This window comes from Periplaneta americana, chromosome 12 (genome assembly GCF_040183065.1).
Source record: "Periplaneta americana isolate PAMFEO1 chromosome 12, P.americana_PAMFEO1_priV1, whole genome shotgun sequence".
In the NCBI taxonomy this organism is placed as follows: Eukaryota; Metazoa; Arthropoda; class Insecta; order Blattodea; family Blattidae; genus Periplaneta; species Periplaneta americana.
The window spans coordinates 3,927,708-3,946,315 of record NC_091128.1 but is presented as its reverse complement, the minus strand read 5'-3'; the positions used below and the strand labels follow the sequence as shown (position 1 = coordinate 3,946,315).

Below are 18,608 nucleotides of genomic sequence, written 5' to 3'. Positions count from 1 at the left end.
TTAGGGATCGCATTTTGTTTTAGAATATGTGTGTATGCTTTTGCTAATATTGTATAGTATTTGTCAGGCAAATTTTTCACAATTTCATTAGAGATTCCATCAGATCCCGTGACCATTCCTTTCTGCACTGTTTGTAGTGCTATTTTAATTTCTTCAGGCGTGATGTCTGTTGTGAGGTTATCTGCCACCCCGTCATAAATGAAATGTGGCAAGCAGTTTTTATTCTGGACCTCATCTGGTGCGATCATGTTTAGGAAGTCCTCCTGTAACTTAGGGTGTCTTTGTATAATGGAGTTTTGGGGATTTTCTTTTCGTTTTATTTGCTTCCAGACCATTGAAGTGGATGTGTGGCCTGTAATTTGGGAGCAGAAGGTTTTCCAGGCCTTGTGTTTGGCATTGAGAATGAGCCTTCGTATCTTTGCCTTTTGTCATTTGTATGCAATGTAATTGGTTAAATTTTTTGGCGGATGAAAGTTTTTGCCATTTCTTTCCTCTTGTTGATTTCCTCCCTTATCTCCTCACTCCACCATTTGGGTTTGACAGTACTGTGCCAGTTTTTGGTCGATTTGGCTGGTTTGTTGCGATTTTCCTCAAATTGGCTGTAGTCTGTTATGATTTGCACAAGCTGCTCAATATCCACTTCCGTGCCTGCCTGTATGATAACTACTTTTGTGCTCTGTTGGCGAATTGTATGTATGTATGTATGTATTTATTCACACCGCAATGGGTATATACCCAGTGGCAGTGGTAACTAATTACACTCAATAATGACAATAATAAACTTATTAATTAAAAATACAATTAATAATAATACTAATAATTAATACTAACAATAATTTATAATAATAATAATAATAACAATAACAACAGGGAATATCCTAAATTAAATGAAACGATCGCTTAAAATAACATTTGAAATAAATCTAATTTGTATCTTAAACCTAAGATCGAACTAAAATCCACGAGTATGATATGTTCATATCTGCACAAGTACCTTTCAACATTACACTCATTTCGCTGTCAACTCACTCACTGCACTGGAACTATGACACATTTCACTGATTCTATCCTGATTTCACTAACACTTCAAAACCATTTCACTGTTCAAATACTTTGCACTGCCACTATAAACTATAAAGCTTCACTGACAGGAACACGTTTCACTTACACTACACACTTCACTGACACAACACACTTCACTGACACAACATAATTCTTCACTGATACAACACTTCAATAACAACATATCATTTACACCTTTTAAATACTGTGTATAATTACCGTCTATTAGTAAAGGCCTTAAGCCTATTTTTAAATACATTTTTGGTTGTTGGTAAAGCCTTTAGTAAGTCTGCAGGTAAAGCATTCCAGTCCCTGATAGTATGACTGAGAAAAGAAAACTTTCCAGTGTCCGTCCTCTGCCTTCTTTCCCTCAATTTATATGAGTGGTCGTTCCTTGAAGAGTAATTTGGCGGCTGCAACCTATTTTTTATTTCTCTCCAGGCAGGCTCACCTCTGTATGTTTTGAACAATGCGCATAATCGAATTCGCGTTCTCCTGTCCGTGAGTGTGTCCCATTTTAATGGTGAATTTTTCCGACAACACTTGAGAGCCCGTTTTTGAATCTTTTCCAGTGTCTTAATATGTTCTCATCTATAAGGATCCCAACATGCAGCACCATATTCCATTACTGGATGTACTAGTGATTTATATGCAATCTCTTTGGATTTATCAGAACCTTTTCTTAGTACCCTCATCACAAAGTGTAATGCGCTCCATGCTTTTCCCGCTGTGTCTGTAACGTGTTCCCCAAAGGCAAGATCGCTGCTAAATGTTATTCCGAGGTATTTACATTTGTTAACTTCTGGAATGGTTTCACCCCCTAACGTATACGATGCGACTATTTTATTTCTTTTCCTTGTAAAGCTGATGACTTTGTTCTTTAGAGAATTTATTTTCATTTCATTGGCTATTGCCCAGTCATTTATTCTATTGAGGTCATTCTGGAGAAGAGTAGTATCTTCATAACTTTTTATTTCCCTGTATAACATACAATCATCCGCGAATAAGCGAACCCTAGACAAGATATTAACTGGCAGATCATTTACAAAAGCCAAGAATAGAAGAGGCCCCAACACACTCCCCTGCGGGACTCCGAAAGTAATTTCAATTGGGTTTGATAATCCCTCCCCTACCCGTACTCTCTGAGTGCGACAAGTTAAAAATTCCTTGATCCACTGGAGCACTCTGAAGTCAATCCCCGTTGATTGCAGTTTAATCAACAATATATCATGTGGGACTACATCGAATGCGCGTGAAAAGTCAATAATCACTGCATCTACTTGGCTACTGGAATCTATTCCGTCTTCTAAATCCTGACATACAGTTACTAATTGACTCTCACATGAATAGCCCCCCCGAAATCCATGCTGACAGTTATGTACCCAATTTGAGTCATCCCAATGCTGCCTTAGATAAGCTGAAATCAAGTGTTCCATCTGTTTGCAAACCACAGAGGTGAGGCTGACTGGTCTGTAATTTTTTTGTATCTGAGCGAGACCCTGACTTATAAATTGGCACCACTATTGCATCTTTCCAATCTCGCGGGACAATACCATTGTTAATTGATATTTCAATTATATGCAATGTCGTTTGATTACTTGGTTGATTGATATGGATATGGGAAAATGATCACTGCTCATATTATCCATTTTGATTTGCCAGGTCGCAGTTGGAATGAGATTGTTTGAGAGGAAAGTGACGTCTGGTGAGCTATTTTGCTGTCCTAATTATGTCTTTTCTTATCATGAATAAAATTCCTCCACCTTCTCTTTGTAATCAGTCTAAGCGTATGATTGTGAAACCCTGGATAGTAAATTTTGTTGATGAGTGTAACCATGTTTCAGATATGAAAACTATGTCAGGCTCTTCTTGTATAATAAATTGTTGGAATTCTACCTTTTTGTTTTGAATGCTTTGGGCGTTCCATTGGATTAGTTTAAGACCTCGAAGACCTTCTGGCATTTGAGCTGGAGTTTTTTTAGACTTTTTTTTTTTTTTTGACTCTCATTAACATTTGGTAGAATTTGTTGGATCATTTTGTAAATTTCTAGTCTCTCATTTTCCATTTTCTTCGGATTTTCGGGCTTTGTTTCTTCGTAGGGAGGATTTGTTCCCGCGTCCTTTGGGCATTGTGGGGTTGATGCACTACTTTTCTTGTTGGGGAGTAAGTCCTGGGTTATTGTGATTTCTGCTAATTCTGTATATTGGACCTCTTTACCATATAGTTCTTTATACTATTTGCCTGGTGTGGTTCGACACTGGACCTGCTTGTTGTTTTCCTTTTCGTCTACCTTCCTACTCTGGGGAAGCCCCGGTTTTGATGTAGGTGTTTCTGTGGAGTCTCTTTTTTTCCTACTTGTTTCTGGCTGTGTACTGTTTTCTACCTGTGGGCTGTGTATAGTTTGTGTGGTATTTATTTTTGGTAGCTCCGGAAAGTTATCTTTATTTGTATTTGAGTTGTTCTGTATTGCGACTGCTGCGTAGGACTTGTGACCAGTTAGTAGTTGCATGGCATCATTTCGTGACATTCGTGTTTCATTTACTGTCTGCAAAATTTGTGTTTCCAGCTTTTTGTTTGGACAGTTATCATCTACTAGGGTGTGAGGGCCCTGACAGTTGCTACATTTATGCAGGTGCTGCGACATCGTTCCACCGGATGTGTGTCGCCACATTTTCTGCACTTCTGTGTATTTTTACAGATTTTGGCTGGGTGTCCAAATTTGAAGCAGTTTAGGCATTGTAATATGGAAGCTTGAAAATGTTGTATTTCGTATCTGTTGCAATACAGAGTGAGGGCTTTTGGCAGAGACTGTGACCTACATGTTATTGCTACTGTTTGGGTGGGGATATAGTCTACTTGCCCATCCTGGTTGATGCTCCTTTTTTTGAAAAGATGGATATGCGTGATTTTTGCGCCATCTTCCATTTTGGCTGCCTGCAATATTTCCTTATCTTGAATGTTCACTTCCACTAGATGACTTTCGATTTTCAGCAGACGACAGGCTATAGGTGTAGCAGGGATGCCAATATCTGCAAACGAAATTAAACTAATGTGAGGAATGTTACAACAGGTGTGCTAAACGTGAGGAATGTTACAATAGATGTGTAGTATAGTGTTACATTAGATTGCATAACGTGTGTATTGCGTTATGTTAGGTTTGGTTAGGTGTGTAATGTTAGAACAGGTGTGTAGTATTTTCTGACAGATTACAACGTTACATTTTGTACTATTCTCAGATGTTATTTTATGTTAGGTTAGGTTAGGTGAGTACCGTTGCTTACAAGATTACACAAGCTGGCGCATAGCACGATCGAGAGTAGGTCTCTGTGAGTCATGACAATTTCTGCCGCTAGGTTCGCCTCGCTGCCCTAAGAAATGATGAATAGTACCCGTTGCTTACGAGATTATACAAGCTGGCGCATAGAGCTTGAAAAACGAGTCTGAAGTGGTTCCCTCATAATGCCAATTCTGCCGCTCGGAGCGCTATTCTGCCCTATATATTCATAGCAGAACACTTAAATGACATTGACATTTGGGGCATTTAAAGGACTCACCATTGCTTATTAAATGCTTCGTACAATATTTTATGGACAGTAGACGTAATTTGCAAACTTCTACTCCTCAATTATATTACAATAAAAGGCTGTCATTCTTGATATTAAAACATATTACATATAAACTGAGGGACTGTCTGCTCTGTACTTCAGTTCATACACCAAACATTTCCGGAAATAAATTAACTTGACATCTTACATATACGCACTATAGCCTACCCTTTTCACCTAATATTATTAATATTGTTATTAAATAAGATATTGCAACTAATTAAGGTACTGCATTATCTTTAATTTCCTTGAATTCATAATTAAGCATTTGCAAGAAGACGTAACTTTTCCCTGTCTTTTAAAAAAATTACGAACGTCACAATAATTGAGAAGTATAATTATTACGCGATTTTTTCTTGCAGTGGTGAAAACATTTCTATAGGCCTACTGATTAATCTATTGAGCATAGTAACAGTAAACGCTGTAATATTCTTTTCTGAAGCCAAGATTTTCGCAAGAACTGAAGTGCGACACATGTAAAGATGAGGAAATGTCCCTCTTTCTTTTGGGAAAACTTGTGAAGCCACTACTGGACAATATTGCCAAAGATATTTCCAGTAAATACGAAGTGATTAGGAAACTTAATCAGAAGCCCCTAAATAGAAAAGTGCTGAAAGTGCAATAAACTGGGCCATTTCTTAATTACATATAGAAAACTGGAACTGACTATCTACAAGGACCCTCGTGTTATAAATATTATGATTATTTCAGATTGTGATACAGTTATAAGCGTACATTCCTAAAACTTAAAAGTAACAATGAGGATGCCCTATGTTATAGGAAAGTTTTAAATGTATACATTTAACTTTTTTATGAATGATTTCCTGATCAAGATTTTCATTAACTATGTGCCAAACTTTTGAAGTGAAGAGTGCAGTAAGAAACTGTTGGACATCTGATCAGTATTTTAATCATGTGCTGGTTACAGTACATTAGATGTCTTCTTGAATATACCTGATGAGGTATGTATATGAAGTTTGTATCGTCAGTATTCAAGTAGCCTACTTATGTATGTAATTTTTATTATCTGTACAGAAAAAAATTTAGCTTATGTGATAGTATGAAGTAATCTCTCACGAAATAACAAGGAAGAGAAAGGTGCTTAAATTTAAATATTGAAAACAGGATGATAAGAAGAAAATAATTTTTACTTCCTTTCAATTATTAATGAAACCTGGCCACTCACCATTCGCAGTTGATTTCTATGGTTACAGATCTATTCTTCATATTCTGTAGCTTTCAAATAATTTCTAAAATAAATATTACGCCTACTTAGCTCTTGTAAAACGAAATTTTCACTTTCACTTTCAACGGAACACTCACTTATATTCAGTTCTTCTATCTTGCAGTAAATTATCCATTTGTGATCATCTTTCCAATATAACCTCCCATTGAAACGACCATTTAAAATCATGAGCTAGAATTTATTAATTTAAAAACATTTCCACGTACATACTGTTATAATTGTTATGAACCACAATACAAAAGACAACACTGTGAAATTGGATTAATTTACCAAGATCAACATCAATACCGGTAGTATAAAATCACATATAGGCCTAGGCTATATTATTTCATTACTTTATGGTATTAATTAGAAGAATTAATTTTGAAGAATTTACAAATATGCTGAAATAATTTATGACACCTCTTATAGAAATGTAAAAATATGTATGTACATTTTGAAACAATAGGTATAGCACCACTTGAAAATGTTGAGCACTTTAACAGTAACTTGTAAATTGTTCCATCACGTTGTCTATAGTGTTCATTTAATGTAGCACTTTTAGAATGAACGTGGTTCACATACATAAGAAGAAATGACTATGGAATGAGTCGAAGACATACAGTTTTCTTTAATTTTAGCAAATGATGAAGTTGAATATATACTGTTACTTCATATCCTAACATAAGTAGAGTTGCCACCATAGATGTAACACCTCCGTAACACCTGAAATGAATATAAAATAAATTAATGTATTGGTAATGATACAAGAATAAAAAGAAATTAGGCTAGACATAACCTCACAAAATTACAAACACATGCTATAAAAAAAAACTTTACGTATCCGTATATAATAAAACTAGATATTCTAGATATAATTTGATTCACACGATAACCACCCAGCCATTATTAGTTACCAGTTTGAGGTGCATTACCTAATCTCATACTAACCTTGTTAAGTTCTCTAACCTAATTCACTGATAATTACGTAACAATACACAGGTCTAAAATACAGACAAATACACATTAATTACCTAATAAGTACAGCATGAAGGGGAAGATAATTCATTACTTTTGTCGGTATTTTCTAAAAGAGAAAGGGAAAACAGTAACAACATTATCTTCAATGTTTACATCACGTCGTTCACATTTTCATTAGGCCTATATCAGTAATGCTTGGTAAGTGAAACAATGCATGAAATTATTTTACATTTCGGGTCACATCATTCGAGAGTCGGAAAATGCAATTCGCCACTTTTAACATAGCATTGCTTGTTATATGAGAGAACTTTGACATTTACCTTAACCTATAAAGATACGACCTGTTGGTACAGAGTTCTTCACATAGCAAAACACAGACAATTTTCGAATATAACTTAGCTGAACAAACTTCAAATAACACTGTAATATGCTTGGCATATTTGTAATATTCGTACTCAATGAGTAATGCACAATTAATCGAACTATTTTCACGATGCACAATGCTTTGTAATGGTACTATTCATCATTTCATAGGGCAGGGAGGCGAACCTAGCGGCAGAAATTGTCATGACTCACAGAGACCTACTCTCGATCGTGCTATGCGCCAGCTTGTATAATCTCGTAAGCAACGATAGTACCATTACAAAGCATCGTGTATCGTGAAAATAGTTCGATTAATTGTGCATTACTGATTGAGTACGAATATTATAAATATGCCAAGCATATTACAGTGTTATTTGAAGTTTGTTCAGCTAAGTTATATTCGAAAATTGTCTGTGTTTTGCTATGTGAAGAACTCAGTACCAACAGGTAGTATCTTTATAGGTTAAGGTAAATGTCAAAGTTCTCTCATATAACAAGCAATGCTATGTTAAAAGTAGCGAATTGGGTATTCACTTACCAAGCATTACTGATATAGGCCTAATGAAAATGTCAACGACGTGATGTAAACATTGAAGATAATGTTGTTACTGTTTTCCCTTTCTTTTTTAGAAAATACCGACAAAAGGGATAAACTCCAGAACACGGATTGCACCCTTTCCCTCTTACTTCAAAATTCCAACCTTTTGCACACAAAATAAATTATTGGCACTGAAAAGTGAATATAATGATGCGCATTCGACAAACTCAGACAAATCTGCTCTTTTTAGTATTTTAAGACATAATTTGGTAGGTGCAGTCCGTGTTTTAAAATTTTCTCCAAACTGGTAACTAATAATGGCTGCTATGTTTTCACCACTGCAAGAAAAAATCGCGCAATAATTATACTTCTCAGTTATTGTGACCACTGCCATCGTGATCTAGACCAGGCCGTAATGCAGGTTGTGTGACGTCACTCGATGAGTCGGACTTTTCTATTTGAGTATACGGAGCTGAGTGAAATATATTACTTTATAGCGTGTCGGCGCTCAATTTTATTTAGTGTAATGTGTGTATAAGACCCCTTCACACTTCTTATTGCATAATATGTTGCAGAAATAATTACAAAACTGTGTTATTTTAATGTGAACGGAGTTTTACATGGTAACATAACCTGGTTGCATCAACATTTTAAGTTTGGAATGGAAGCTATTTTGAGATTTAATAAAGAAGAATTATTTATATTGTGATTTTAATTTGGCACGTCTACCTTCCTTACTTGTAGGTACAAAATTTACCACAGTCCCTCCTATGAAATTAGTGTATGTACAGTTGTGTGTTAATCTGGTAGGTTAGATAAATACAATTCATTACAACCCAGTAAAGTAGGGAACAAGTAAATAATACAATTAAATTTTTATTCAATGTAATATGTGCATAAGTTCCATTTATGTGTTGCATAATGTGGCAGGAATAATAAATAAAACTATATTATTTTTATGTGAAGAGAATTTACCATGTTAACATAACCTATCTGCGTCAACATTTTAGGCTTAAGTTGAGAACGAAAGTGGTTTTGAGATTTAATAAAGAAGAATATATTTTTAGGATAAACTTCAGAACACGGTTACCGTCCTTACTTATAGGTAGAAAATTCACCACAGTCCCTCATATGAAATGTACATACGTTATATTACTTAGTAGCGCTGAGGTATAGTTCCGGTAATTTCTGAACTGAAAACAGTTGAATTTATTTTTTGTGGAGATGCATTTGATCCTATAAGCAAGGCATATTAAAATCCTGAACGAACCGAACTAATTTGTATATGCAAGATGTATGAATACGAAGGGAACTACCTCAGCGCTAGTTTAGCCCTAGTAACATATTAAACTAATCAGACTTCAGACTGGAGTACCGTCAGAAACGAATAAATACAATTGAAGTGTAGACAAATTGCATTTGTAAGTTATACGTAGCGTTATGCTTAATTATAATGCATAATTGCGAATATGGAAATAAGGAAAGTACTGATAGAATAAACATAACCTATAACTTCAACACATTAAAATATGCGTGCGATGCAACTAAAAATTGTTGAAACGTGCATAAATGAATGTGCAAGAATTTCGTAATGAAGCATGAGTGCTTTATTTCAACTAATTACAATTCTAGATACTGTAACAGTAATGAAAACTATAGGGTATAATTTTTCGTAATATACTATATGTATCTCGTTTTTAGTTCAAATTGTGTATATTATCAAACGTCGTATTATTTACTCGTATAATGTAGGTTATTCACAAATAAAAAGGGCGCAATAATTTAAATTTAATAAGACAAATACGGTAAACTAACAATAATGGATTAGACAAGAGTAACATCGGTAACGCTGCACTTAGGCCTAATCACAACTTACTTTACATGCCAGTCAATGTTTCACTTTCACGTATATATTATTACACATATTTAGCCTACTGTTTATAAGACCAAAATTTCACTTAACCACATAAGGGCGCAATATTTAATCTAAATAAAGGCAGGTATTACACATACGAACTTTGCCTGCAACAACGTAATTTTCACACCAAAAATAATATTATACCTTAAATTGCAAGTAAATTGTGTCTCAAGTGTCTCACAATCACTGTTTAAAATTTTACTGACGCGATTACACTGCATTTCAGAGAAATATATGTTATTCTTCATGCACTGCAACTAATTCATATGGTTGAAAGACCGCCTTTCGCGATCAGCTGTTAAGCGAGTCACGTGGTCTGCCTTACGGCCTGTATTAGATCACGATGGCAGTGTTGTGACGCTCGTAATTTTATTAAAAAGAGAGGGAAAAGTTGGGCCTTCTTGCAAATGCTTAATTATGAATTCAAGGAAATTAAAGATAATGCAGTACCTTAATTAGTTGCAATATCTTATTTAATAACAATATTAATAATAGTAGGTGAAAAAGGTAGGCTATAGTGCGTATGTGTTAGATGTCAAGTTAATTTATTTCCGGAAATGTTTGGTGTATGAACTGAAGTATAGAGCAGACAGTCCCTCAGTTTATATGTAATATGTTTTAATATCAAGAATGACAGCCTTTTATTGTAATATAATTGAGGAGTAGAAGTTTGGAAATTACGTCTATTGTCCATAAAATATTGTACGAAGCATTTAATAAGCAATGGTGAGTCCTTTAAATGTCCCAAATGTCAATGTCATTTAAGTGTTCTGCTATGAATATTTAGGGCAGAACAGCGCTCCGAGCGGCGGAATTGGCATTACGAGGGAACCACTTCAGACTCTTTCTTTCAAGCGCTATGCGCCAGCTTGTATAATCTCGTAAGCAATGGTGAGTACTATTCTCAGACTTTAGGTTAGGTTAGGTGTGTACTATTCTCAGACGTTAGGTTAGATTAGGTTAAGTGTGTATTATTCTCAGACGTTAGGTTAGATTAGGTTAGATTAGATTAGATTAGGTGTATAAGATTACATGAAAGATTACGTTAGGTTAGGTTTATATTGTCGGACCATCGGATCTGTGCCCCTGTGAGATATGCGAACTGAACCCTAATTCCTTCTCAGCCTCGGTAATTCATTTCTCTCCCTGCATTTGTATCTCTCTCCCTTTCTCTCCCCCACTATTCACAATTTTGAGCCTCCTTGCGGGACAGTTTATTTGCATTTGCAGTCAGTGTTGTCAACTCAACATGAATACTGCAGCACGGAGTTACAGTCTTAGGCTGTGACACAGTGGTGAAAAAATTATTATTAAGCAAGTAATAGCATTTTGCGATGAAGAGAAACAAACAGTTCATCTCTTTCCTATAAATAAGGCAACGATAAAAACAGCTGCGATCACTTGTGAGACTTACTTTATTTAATTTGATTATGTATTAAAATTACTGACTTACCTAATACTAATATAATATGTTATGTAATTTATATAGGCAAGTCATAGCGCTTAATAAAGAAAATCAGGAGAGGGAGAGTCTGTGGAGGAGATGAAAAGTTAGAATCACCAGGGAAGAACAGACCTAGAGAACCTTTAATTCTTGTAGATCATATGAACCAATGTATATTTTAAGAAAAAAGATACAAGAATTTAATACCTTGCAGAAATAAATTCCGACATTGAAGAAATTACTGAAATTACTGAAGGTTACGAGAGAAGCAATAATTTTCAAGGTTGGAGAGAAACGCTATGGAAAGTGATTCGAGACATGCAGTTTAGGTTTAAAAAATGTAGAAATACAAGATGTATTTTGATTGAAAGAAATGATATTGTAGCATGGAGGACCAGTTATTTATGACAATGTTTGACGGAAGTTTGGCAACATCCCTATTCGGCAAGGTTCGTGGTCTGCTGTTTGATGTGGTGGGAGGAAAGCGGGTGGATTGGAGTGAGTACAGGCGTTAACTTTTTCAAGAACGATGACAGCGCTGAAGGGGCACAGATCCGATGGTCCGACAATTGACGACACAGCATATCTTGAGGTACTAAGATGCAACTTCAAAATTTTTCCCCCATTACGTGATCACTAGCTGAAATCTAGTGTTTTTGCAGCCCCCAGGTTCACTTCACTACTGGCAACACTTACTTCAACACCCACATGTTCTAGATATCATGATAGTCATTTTGTAGTTCTTATGTTGGTGCACTTGGAATTATTATTCAGGCCTATCTGCTACTCGATTTAAAATTCACTAGATTTATTTTTCAAACGTAATATTGTGCGTGTATTTTATATCGCGATTATAATATATATAATATATTCCGGGAATTGCGAGTTGTACGTGAAGTTACTATTTCCATCACATCACATAATACTACTCTGTGGTGCAGTTATTGTTATTATCAGAACTGCCGGTATTGTATGTTTCTAGGTAAGTAGAAATTTTGGAGCATTACATTGCAATATTACAATAAATTAACATATTAGAATGTTGTGTTGTATTAAGATTTACTGTTATTTAATATGCATCATTAAGATATTATATTATATAGGCATACTTATATTCTACAATAGTGAAATTTATAATTAGGCCTACAGATGATTCTGCTGAGGTAAGAGCATTATTTTAACTTTAAAACACTATTCATATAAAAATAAATTATATCATATAACAATTACATTTTTATCATAATATAAGGTATTCTCCAGAGAAGCTACATCAAAGAAGGCATGTTTCACTGGCTTATGAGAGATGTATATAGTGGTAAACACGTGGTTTATTAGTTTGCTGTAATAAAAACTTCCAACTGTCCATAGGAATATACAGGTATCAAATGACTTTTATGTTGAAAGTATTTATAGCTCCAAACTAAAACCATGTGTTACCAGTATCATCTCACAGAAGTCAACGGAACAAAAGAAAATAGTGTCTCTTATGGTGTAGTTATTTTGGAGAATTACGTAATATAATTTTACATAACCTTACAAATAGTTAGCATAATGAAAGTGAATAAAATCAAGGTTGAAGTTAGGTTAATGTGTAGTTCATATTTTAAAATGCAATAACCATTTTATTTTAAGGTTATAACATGTCCAGAAGGAAAGAGTCTCAAGAACTTATAGGCCTACATCAAGAAAGAAAAGGCTTTGGTTACAGAGCAGCTTACAATAAGCAGTGGTTAATATGTACAGACAATTGAAGGCTGAAGCAGAATAGGAAGATATCTGTCAAACCAAAGCGGTTCTAATGGTAAGAATTGCAAATCTCTTGTAAGTAGGCCTACCTGTTTTTATAGATAATATTTGACAGGATCAGTAGAGATCTTATTCCATAAGGATGCATCCATGATAGTGTGTTAAAAAATATTTACACATAATTTAACATACGAAGACTTTTCTGTAACCTAATCTAATGCAACTTTATTATAAACTAATGCATATGGTTGAGTTTACATGCAACTGAATTTTGAAAAATTTTAAGCTTACTTAGAAATACAAGTCCCAAATAAAGTAAAGAGTCCCATCACTGATAACCTTTCGTATGTACAAAAATATTCTTGTTAGAAATTAAGTAAAAAAAAAAAAAAAACGTATTCATTAACGCAGACGAATATTTTTATTATTGTCCCAAGTACTTCAGTGTATTATCATAATCTTTAAGGCTATAGGAATAATTAAAAAGGAGCATATTATATGTTTACTTGTTCCAGATATTGTTACGCCACAGGCATGTATGTATAAGAAGCATTAAATTGGACTCTCACTTTGAGAGGGGAACAGAGGTTAAGGGTGTTAGAGTGTAAGGGCCCTATTCATAGACATCGCGCTAGCCCATGCTACGAGCGTTCTAAACTAGCCCCGGTTATAGCCAGGTTACTTTTACAGGATTCAGAGACGCCGATTAATCAGTGGCTACATTAGTCGGCGTACTAGCTTTGGAAACTGTTACACGATGCTGAAAATGCTACTGCGCATGTGCAGACTGGCAATTGTCATGCTCAGACGCAAGCGATTCCGAATCGTTTCTGTTTATTTGTGAGGTTATTGGCATTATTAAACTACAATAAACTATTTGTTTTTTCTTCTGTGGTAAAAAAAAAGCAAGAAATATACATGGCAGCGTGCGGGAATTCGACTACACAAGAAGAAATGTCGAAAATGTAAGTAGAAATGTTATAATATTATACGTAATATTTTTAGGTTAGGCCTTGACGTAACTATTATGAAATATTGGACTTCAAAGAGTGAAGTATTCTAATTCAGTATATATTTATTTACTTTTAGTTGAAGAAATAACTAAAAACAACTGATGGAGGATGTCCTGCTCCCGAAATTGATGACGTAGGCCTACTAAACGATATGGAATGTTAACATATGAGGTATGTGTTTTTGGTTCTTAGGACATGTTTTTGTAAGTAAGATAGGCCTATTACTTCATGGTAAATGTTTAATGTGGCTTTGGTATGATTATGTCATCTAAGGCTACTCTGAATAGGTACTTGGTAGCCTAATTAATATAACGTAAATAATATATCTTGTAGGAATATAGCTGATAATGCTAGTAAAATGTAATCGTGAAAATGCAAGCTACGCCTATACTCAACTACCATAAATGCAGTTTGGATAATATGGCTTTGTAAATACCCATAGGGGATTGGGCCACAAACATCTGATGTCAACCCACACAATTATCAATCATACCTTAACGTAGGCCTAATATCTTGTGTACAAGAATTATCAAAACTGAGACCTTATTTTAAAGGGCAGTAGGAACGCCTAGAGATTTCTGAGATATCCTTTTCTCTACTTTGTCAAAAGAAATAGCATTATTTGAGGTTAGAATTACCTACATAAGCATAAGAAATTTGTAGAATCCATATTGATGGTCAGCTATAAAATTTCATTATCTTGTGTGTTTATAGAACGCTAGTAAGTGATTTATAAAATATATATCAAACTCATATTTATTACAGCACTGAAAAGACAAAACCTCATACGCCTATGTAATCTGTAGTTGTGGTGATGTAAACATAGATTACCTCTTATTGTGTTACAATAGAAAGCCCTAAGAATAATGACAGGAGTGCAAGAAATATTTTCCACCTTAGGCTTTCTTTGAGTAGCCTACATGATGTTTCATGTCAGAAATCAAAACATCCATAATATAATATTATGATTTATTAAACACACTGTGTATATAATACAAGACAAATTAGATTTCCATTTAACCTCTATTATTCTCAGCTGTTGTAAAACGTTCACTGTTTATGTATTATCTTAAAGCTTTGATGGGTCAAGAGAAAAAATTTAGAAAAGAATTAACAAAATTGCTTTATATTCATTTTTGCAAAATGATGCATAGTTTAATTATGTTTTAAATACTTACTATGTATTAATGAACATATTTTGGCTATTTGCTTAATTTACTTGTTCCACATCTCATAGCTGTAATGCTGATGTAAGATCTATATAATACAATAAGTATTATGTTTACGTTTTCATTTAATATTAATAACTTACATGCTTATTTCAGGATGTCATTATTGCACCATCATCATCATCAATCCCACGTATGTCTGCAATAAATCCTGTCTCCACAATCCCAGGTGAATGGGCGTTAACAGTCTCTACAGTAATCAACAACAGGTAAGTTTAAGATCTCATTCATACCTAAGAATATTGCTAGGCCTATTTATGATTACAATATTATCAATCAATCAATCTTCTTAATGTATCCAGCAGAGCTGTGTCTTCTGCAACTGGTACTGATGATTTTAATTTACTTTTTTTGTGGTTTATAATAATCATACAGTGTACTGTATATTATTTCAAGGCAGTCCATTGGGTCAGAATGGGACTTTACAACTGTGTACATGATGAAAAATTATGGCTATTTTTCTTTAATGAAGGACAGTTTAGTTAGTATTAAGACATAAATATTAAATGCAACAATAATATTACAATGTATCACTAATATGAAACGGTTAAACAAGGGAACATTAATTTGAATACTAGAAATTGAGTGATACATTGTATGACAGTTATTCCAACCCAACCAACAAATTAATGTATAAGTGCTTCATAACAATTAAAATTTATGATCTGCAATATGAAGTGGGATGCATTTGATCATAGTACATTTTGCAGAAAATTAAATTTTCTTGCATGTTTGGATCAAATGGATAATTTCAAACAATTGATAAATTTTCAAACTTAGACAATTAAAAAAATTCACAGTTTTGATAAGAAGTAGTGTCTTTTGTGTACAGTAGTATGCAAATGATTAACATTTTTTTTGTCTTTCCATAGGACTCTGCTGCAAGATCATCGAGAATGACAGAGTATGAAGAAGTGTTCCTCCTAAGCATGAAGCCCAAAAATTAAACGTGATGAGAAGTTCTATGAATTGCAGAAAACAAAATTGTTATTAGAAATAAAATATTATTAAAGGCAAAGTTAAAAATTATCTGGGACAAATCAAAGAACTAGAGATGTAACTTAGTAGTAGTGGTAGGCCTAATGGTGGTGGTGATGGTAATAGTAGCACTAGTAGTGAAATTTTCTTGAGTTCTTGTCTACTTCATTTCCTTGCGAGCTTCCCAGCAGTTTATAGGAACTTGAAATTCTTCTGTCCCAATCATTTTCTGGAGTTTGGTGTAGAGTAGTAAGTATTCCTTGTTCATTATTATATTTGCGTTGTTGCATGCTACACAGTGTTATGAGTGTAACAAGTTTATTTGATGGAGATATGCTGCTGGACAGTTGTGGCCAGTTTCTAAGCTGAATGGGCAACTGCATCAGATTGAGGACTATTAGTATTACTGTATATTGGGCTCTAGTAGTGTTTTCAACTTTTTATTTTCACATTGTTGTTTAGTGAATTCTATACATATGTATGTGTTCCTTTTTCTTATTTTAATGTCGGTTAAAAGTTTTGCTGATTTATAAGACAGATTACCGGTACTTATTTATTTATTTTTGTTTTTGCTGGATTCATCATTCATCGAACCTGTAGTTCCTGAGTTAGAACATATTCCCTGATGGAGGTTTAAGTACCTACCTAAAGCAATTTAGTTACACTTATGTCTATAACTATGCAATTAAGGTGTTATTAGTAGAGAAATTTAATTCAGAGTCTTTAATTTAGGCTTGGAAGTCTCTAATGAATTGATCCATGAATTGAAAAAAGCAAAATTATTATTAGAAATGGAAATGTTAAGAAAACACAATTAGAAAGAAAAGAATAGGGGGAGGGCCTAATGAAAAGCTGGAAATGTTGTTTTCTAATGCCAGGCATTTGACAATAAAGTCATTTGACCTCTTGCACTCCAATATTTTTCAAAGATATTATCATGGTCAGCTACTGAGGCACAGATTTGAGGTGTTCCGAATCCATTTCTTGGTTTGAGTTGCACAATGGACAAAAACTGGAAATGTAGTACTTTAGTGTAATGTTCTCTCTTTTATTACATTGCTGAAACTCATGTTTACAATATCATGCTCTTTCAACTACATTCCTTAATAAATAATATTTTATTTTGTGTTAGAAAAAAATACTTATATTCACCACTTCTTTAAATGAATTTATTTTTTATCAGACAGTCTATCAAAGGTAGAGATGTGATTTTGCATCATATTGTAGGTATGACATGCATACATACACAACAAATTTCATCACAAAATGTTGGATAGTTTTTTAGTTATGAGAGAAATGCTTCATCACTGCACAGTGAACTGTCAACATTTTGAATTTAGAAAAAAAAAATATATATATACATAAATATTTTTTTCATATAGTAGAAGGACAGTGTTTTACACGTACTAATTTTCATAATTGTACAAGATACAGTAATGGTGGAAAAAATGTTGAATATTTGCAAAATTTTACTGCTGTAAGCTGTACCTAACCCCTTCAGGTAAATTGAATAAATGTAGCCTGTATGTTAGAGTAAATATCTGGTCGCGGGATTCTTTCCAATGCAGGGCTAAATCTGCAATGCTTCACTCATTTCTTGTAATCATTTTACTGGTGACTTGTCTGTATTTTTGCATGAAACTCATTCAGAAGTTACTAATTTGCATCACTTACAACCTGAAATGAATATGGAACTTAGGAATGAGGAGAAAAATTAAGGTCTATATTTATTTTCTTAATACTCTCACTCTATGCTAAGCGATTTTTTTTTTTTTTTGTAATGGCGTTTGCTTATTCTTGTATTATGTTGATATGCTTTGTTTGGCTTTTCTCCCTTTGTCCTTAGAATGTACAATAGTTTGTAACTTAGAAATAAGTGAATATGCAAAATATGAATAAAATTATTGTATGAAGCGAAGTTTAAACCTACATACGAGTTTTAATTTAATTTACAGAACCCCTGAGTTTCCATTATACTACACCTTTCTTTGATATTATAAACTTATTAATTTGTCCTACAGAATAATATCTGTAATAGTGACAATTAATAAGTCTATAATATTCTCATAGCTGCAGTTCATATTTCTGTACAGCTTACTGTGCACTAAACTGCGGATTCCCGGCCAACAAGTCACTCAACTGAGTGCGCTCCTAGTATAATGGCAGTTGACATTGGACATATACGTCAACATATATGCCTAACTTGGAGTCAGGCCACAAAGGGAAACATTGAAGGAGGAGGTTTCCATCTGGTGCTGTGGATTGAATTCAGCGTAGCTCAGTAGTCAGAGCGCTTGGTATGTAGAATCAAGGACCCGGGTTCGATCCCCGGTGTCGGAGCGAATTTTTCTCCTCAAATATTAACCTTTCTTTGATATTTATTTGTGAAAGTTCTCCAAGACTTAAGAATGTGCTATCTATGGTGCCAGTACCTAAAATGAAATATTTTTATATTGAACTTGTTCTACGTCATGGAAAGGTATATTATCATAAAATCCTATTAAA

General features: G+C 34.1%; 1 protein-coding gene and 2 long non-coding RNA genes across 10 annotated transcripts in view; 2 read left to right on the top strand and 1 right to left on the bottom strand.

Moving 5' to 3' along the window:
* Nucleotides 1-4,214: 4,214 nt before the first annotated feature.
* Nucleotides 4,215-18,608, top strand: part of LOC138710125 (uncharacterized protein CG3556-like) — a 90,991-nt gene continuing 76,597 nt past the window's right edge. For 3 of the 8 annotated variants that reach the window (XM_069840760.1, XM_069840758.1, XM_069840759.1), the window contains exon 1: nucleotides 7,700-12,938. In XM_069840760.1, the coding sequence (XP_069696861.1) occupies nucleotides 12,936-12,938 (3 nt within the window). In that variant the 5' untranslated portion in view covers nucleotides 7,700-12,935. Of the gene's footprint in view, nucleotides 4,327-7,517; nucleotides 12,939-18,608 lie in introns of those variants that run through there. The other 5 variants (XM_069840757.1, XM_069840755.1, XM_069840754.1 and 2 more) reach the window with 5 other exon arrangements.
* On the bottom strand, nucleotides 6,072-7,333 carry LOC138710130 (uncharacterized). Its single transcript, XR_011335075.1, has 2 exons — nucleotides 7,195-7,333; nucleotides 6,072-6,980 (listed from the first exon to the last, which is right to left on the bottom strand). It is a non-coding gene; the product is annotated as an uncharacterized lncRNA (long non-coding RNA).
* On the top strand, nucleotides 13,550-18,032 carry LOC138710127 (uncharacterized). The gene is made up of 4 exons (XR_011335072.1): nucleotides 13,550-13,848; nucleotides 13,973-14,067; nucleotides 15,222-15,334; nucleotides 15,998-18,032. It is a non-coding gene; the product is annotated as an uncharacterized lncRNA (long non-coding RNA).